The sequence below is a fragment of the Bos indicus genome, chromosome 13 (assembly GCF_029378745.1).
Source record: "Bos indicus isolate NIAB-ARS_2022 breed Sahiwal x Tharparkar chromosome 13, NIAB-ARS_B.indTharparkar_mat_pri_1.0, whole genome shotgun sequence".
NCBI lineage: Eukaryota > Metazoa > Chordata > Mammalia > Artiodactyla > Bovidae > Bos > Bos indicus.
In genome coordinates this window covers 75,376,481-75,381,859 of record NC_091772.1, presented here as the reverse complement: position 1 = coordinate 75,381,859, position 5,379 = coordinate 75,376,481, and the positions used below count along the sequence as shown (strand labels likewise).

Sequence of the window (5,379 nt, the reverse complement as noted above, 5' to 3'; positions counted from 1 at the left end):
ATTATGATAATGAAACTACAAACTTGGGAAACTGGGTTTTCCAAACCAAATAGAATTGGTTCTATAGGAGCTTCAAGTAGGCTGAACTGAAGAAAGGTGCTGGAAACCACATTAGTACAAAACAAAGGGTCTGATGTTTGAAAAGGTTACCTTCCCTGTGTATGCATGAAACTCAGGGACTGTGACGTGCAACTTCCCAGGATCCAGACAAATTCCTGAGAGCAGAGTCCAAGGGAGGTTTTTCAAAGAGACGCCGAAGCTTTCCGGAAATAGCCGAAGAGCTGAGAGGTGGCGCCACCAAAGCCAACCGCAAGAGTCACGAAGGGCTTCCGGAAAGAGCCGAGAAGTGGAAAGAGCGGCTCACCGAGAGCTGCCGAGGGTGTACGGAAATAGCCGAAGAGCCGAGTGGCGAGATCAGGCGGCTTAGAAAAGAGCCGAAAGGTTGGGAGGAGGAACCACTTCCAGGAGGCAAAAGTGTCGGCATTAGAGAGGCCGAAGAGGTCCGAGAACTTTCGGAGCGAGCCGAAGCAGCCCCGACAGTTTCCGGAGGCGGCCGAAGAGCTCCGAGCGGCGACGCGGAAACGGAACATGGCGGCGGCCGACGCTGCTGCTTCTAAGCCGAACGAGGATCTGGCGCCCGCGGCCGAAGCGCTGGCGGCAGCCCGGGAGCGGAACAGCCGCTTCCTGAGCAGCCTGGAGCTGGTGAAGCAGGGCGCCGAGGCGCGCGTGTTCCGCGGCCGCTTCCAGGGTCGCGCGGCCGTGGTGAAGCACCGCTTCCCCAAGGGCTACCGGCACCCGACGCTGGAAGCGCGGCTCAGCCGGCGGCGGACGGTGCAGGAGGCCCGGGCGTTGCTCCGCTGTCGCCGCGCAGGTAAGACGGCCCAGCTTGGGGACGCGGGGGACCCCCGAGGCTCCGGGGCCCGGGCGACGCAGGTGAGGGGCTCCCCTGCGCTGCGGGGTGGTGGGGGAGGGCGAGATTTGACTCAGTTTCTCCGTTTGTACCTTCTTCACGGCTTTCCATTAAGAAATGTCTTCCTTTCATCCTTCTTTTCATTAACTCTTAAGAAGCCACTTGACGTTGTAGCGACGAGCATTTGTCCCGGAGCTCTTGGCGCCTGGTTCAGTTCCCGACTCTGCCACCTTTACTCAACGTTGAGCGTGTGTTTTAACTGCCCCGAGCCTCAGTTTCCCCATCTGTACAATCTCAACTTTCGATCACTGTTAGTTACTTTTAAGAAGCAGATGTAGTTACAAGTACTTGCGCAGGAGCCAGGGTCTCTGGGTTCACACAGTCTAGTTCAGTTCAGTCGTGTCCGACTCTTTGCGACCCCATGGACTGCAGCACGCCAGGCTTCCCTGTCCATCACCAACTCCCGGAGCTTGCTCAAACTCATGTCCATCGAATCGGTGATGCCATCCAACCACCTCTTTCTCTGTTGTCCCCTTCTCCTCTTGCCTTCAGTCTTTCCCAGTATCAGCGTCTTTTCAAATGAGTCAATTCTTCACATCAGGTGGCCAAAGTGTTGGCGTTTCAGCTTCAGCATCAGTCCTTCCAGTGAATATTCAGGACTGATTTCCTTTAGGATGGACTGGTTGGATCTCCTTGCAATGCAAGGGACTCTCAAGAGTCTTCTCCAACACCACAGTTCAAAAGCATCAATTCTTTGGCGCTTAGCTTTCTTTATAGTCCAGCTCTCACATCCATACATGACTACTGGGAAAACCATAGCCTTGACTAAACACTGTTTTGCACCATGACCATAAACCTTTGCCTCTGTTGAGAAACAAAGTTCAGAGCGGAGAAGTAACTTGCTCAAGGTTACACAGTTAGTAAGCTTTCACCCCCTATCCCTCTGACTCAGAAACACTGGCTTTTCACTTTTACACTTTCTACCTTTGTTTCTTTCACTGGTGATTTTTTAGGCATCAACTGTACACCAAGATGTTGTTAGGTGCTGGGAGATCTGGAAGAAATTCAGTTGCCAACAAGCACACTGTCTCTGCCCTTGCTTGGATTTGCAAAGTTATGCATGCGTTCGTATTTCCTATTTTCACCCTTTCCAGGAGCTTAGTTCTCTTAAGCAGGGATCCCGGTTGCTTTGTTTTCTGCTGTATCTCTACACATTTGTCTCTAGTATCTCGAAGTGTCTTGAGTGTGATTGACATTCAGTAAAGAGTCATTGAATCTTCAAATTCAGTGAAGTTATTGGATTATTGGTAGTACTGTTTTCATGTTATAGAAGCAGAAATGGAGGCTTAGAGAAATGCATGTGACTTTAAAGATACACAGTTAATAAGGAAGGGAGCTGGGATTTGAACTTGTCCTCCCTCTCTGTATTCCCTGGTGGCTCAGAGGTTAAAGCATCTGCCTCCAATGTGGGAGACCCGGGTTCGATCCCTGGGTCGCACAGATCCCCTGGAGAAGGAAATGGTAACCCACTCCAGTATTCTTGCCTGGAGAATCCCATGGACGGAGAAGCCTGGTAGGTACAGTCCACGGGGTCACAAAGAGTCAGACACGACTGAGCGACTCACTTTCTTTCCTCTCTGTAAAGATGCGTCTCTAGGCCAGCACGCTGCTTGGTCTCCTGCTTCTGTCCTTGTCAGGAAACTGCTTTCATATGTTTGAACATATAACTAATGGTGCTTACCCTTCTGGCTGTTTACTTTGATTTGTATTTTAGGGAAGAAGTATCGGAGAAGGCAATGGCACCCCACTCCAGCACTCTTGCCTGGAAAACCCCATGGATGGAGGAGCCTGGTGGGCTGCAGTCCATGGAGTCGCTAAGAGTCGGGCAGGACTGAGCAACTTCACTTTCACTTTTCACTTTCATGCATTGGACAAGGAAATGGCAACCCACTCCAGTATTCTTGCCTGGAGAATCCTAGGATTGGGGGAGCCTGGTGGGCTGCCGTCTATGGGGTTGCACAGAGTTGGACACGACTGAAGTGACTTAGCAGCAGCAGCAGCATGACAGAGAAAGTGAAAGTTGCTCAGTTGTGTCTGACTCTTTGTGACCCCATGAACTGTAGTCCATGGAATTCTTCAGGCCAGAATACTGGAGCGGGTAGCCTTTTCCCTTCTCCAAGGGATCTTCCCAGCCCAGGGATCAAAACCAGGTCTCCCACATTGCCAGCGGGTTCGTTACCAGCTGAGTCACCAGGGAAACCCGAGAATATTTGAGTGGGTAGCCTGTCCCTTCTCCTTTGGATCTTCTGACCCAGGAATTGAACTGGGGTCTCCTGCATTGCAGATGGATTCTTTACCAGCTGAGCTACCAGGGAAGCCCAAATATGACAAATGAAGTTCAGTCACAGTGGGTAGAAGGGAGGAGGGAGCCCTGGCTGTGCTGACCTTAGCTGGGGTGGTCTAAGCATAGTCTGGCAGGAGAAACTTCCAGAGAAGGAAAGCTGTACCCTTCTGCAGCATTCCTAAATCTTTTCCCCAAAATGTTCAGATACACACTGGAAAATTTTTCTGACTGAGCTAGAAAATTAAGCTATTAAGAAAAAAAAAAGTATCTAATTCAATGACCCCTTATATCTTGGTTACAGGAATATGTGCCCCAGTAGTCTTTTTTGTGGACTATGCTTCCAACTGCTTGTTTATGGAAGAAATCGAAGGCTCAGTGACTGTTCGAGATTATATTGAATCCACTCTGGAGACTGAAAAATCTCCCCAAAGTCTCCTGGACTTAGCCAGGACCATCGGGCAGGTTTTGGCTCGAATGCACGACGAAGACCTCATTCATGGTGATCTCACCACATCCAACATGCTCCTGAAACCCCCCCTGGAGCAGCTGAACATTGTACTCATAGACTTTGGGCTGAGCTTCGTTTCAGCACTTCCGGAAGACAAGGGAGTTGACCTGTATGTCCTAGAGAAGGCCTTCCTCAGTACCCATCCCAACACCGAGACTGTGTTTGAAGCCTTTCTGAAGAGCTACTCCGCCGCCTCCAGAAAGTCCAAACCAGTGTTAAAAAAATTAGATGAGGTGCGCCTCAGAGGGAGAAAGAGATCCATGGTGGGCTAGAAGAATCACTGTGTGACAGCCACAGGCAGGACACTTCATGGTACATTTGAAGGAAGGCTATGAGTATGAGATCCTACCTAAATAAAGATGATCGGGTAATTTTAAGTGCTGCAATTGTGCTTGTTAGGCATTATCACCTGCCGTTGGCTGTTCTCACTCTGTATATGTCTGGCAGAACTGGGCATTCAGAAGAAATCTCAGGCTTTCTCTGCAGTTGTAAGGCATACACCTCAGATTGAAGGGCGTGACGTTACAAAACGCTGAACCACATACTGAACCAGTGAAGCACACTGAACCACTTTTCAGTCCTTCTGGTGAGACAAGGACAGAACCTCAGTTGGTGGCAGTGTATCTTTATCAGCTCTCTAACCCAGCCTTTTTTGTTGCTGTGTTCGTGACATATTCCTCTTGAAACCAGTACAGTGGAATGCAACCAGCATATTAAAAAATGAAATGGAATCAGAGATTAGAAAATGTTAAAGTGCATTGTATGTAGTATTGTAAATATTGTTTTATGAAACTTGTTTCAAATGTGTATATAGACAACAGTACATACTAGGTTTTGGTGTAAAATACAGTTCTTTTTGAGAATATGGTAAAAATGAAAAATGCTGCTTAACTCCATTGACCCTTTAAGAAATGAGATGCTGGCTATGACACATCTTCAAATTATTACATTATGTATTGGCATTATATCACACTGTTTTTCAAAGAATTCCAAGGCCACAGAGGCTGACCATAATTTTTTCAATGAATATTCTCAACGAGACTGCAGGCTCATTCCCCAGTCTCCTCCTGTACTATACGGCTAATATGGCTAATCTCTGCCTCGTGGTGGGAATGGTTGACCCATGTGTGCAGGCGTTACGTCAGCAGATACCTAGTGTTCGCTGTGTGCCAGGCCCCAGAGACTGGGGGCGTGAACCACTCAGGAAACAAACTAAGTACCTAAGACGGTTTCAGACAGTGATGAGGGCTGTAAAGGATGCTGAGATCCCAGGTGCCTGAGAGGAATGTGCGTCGCAGGGCGAGGGGCAGGAGTGGTCAGAGAAGCCTCTGATGAAGTGACGTTGGCGCTAAGACGCACCAGAGAACTGAGAGATGGCGGATGGAGCATGGTGTACCAAGTTGGTAAAGGAGGAACTTCCTTAAGGGACAGCAAGGCCAGTGGGACTGGCTGGCAGCCGAGCAAGGAAAAGCAGAAAGTGAAATCAGAGAAGTGGGTACGCGCTGGGTCATTCCGGGCCTGGTAATGAGGTTGGGTTTTTCTTCTTAACGCAACTCAGGAAGTTTTAAATAGAGCATCTGATCTGTGTTGTGAAAGGATGGCATCAGTAGAGGAAAG

General features: G+C 49.1%; 1 protein-coding gene across 1 annotated transcript; it reads left to right on the top strand.

The window, feature by feature from the left end:
- Positions 1-387: 387 nt before the first annotated feature.
- On the top strand, positions 388-4,139 carry TP53RK (TP53 regulating kinase). The gene is made up of 2 exons (XM_070801808.1): positions 388-871; positions 3,556-4,139. The coding sequence occupies exons 1-2, from the start codon at positions 589-591 to the stop codon at positions 4,032-4,034; spliced, it is 762 nt and encodes a 253-aa protein (XP_070657909.1). The 5' UTR covers positions 388-588; the 3' UTR covers positions 4,035-4,139.
- The last annotated feature ends 1,240 nt before the right edge of the window (positions 4,140-5,379 follow it).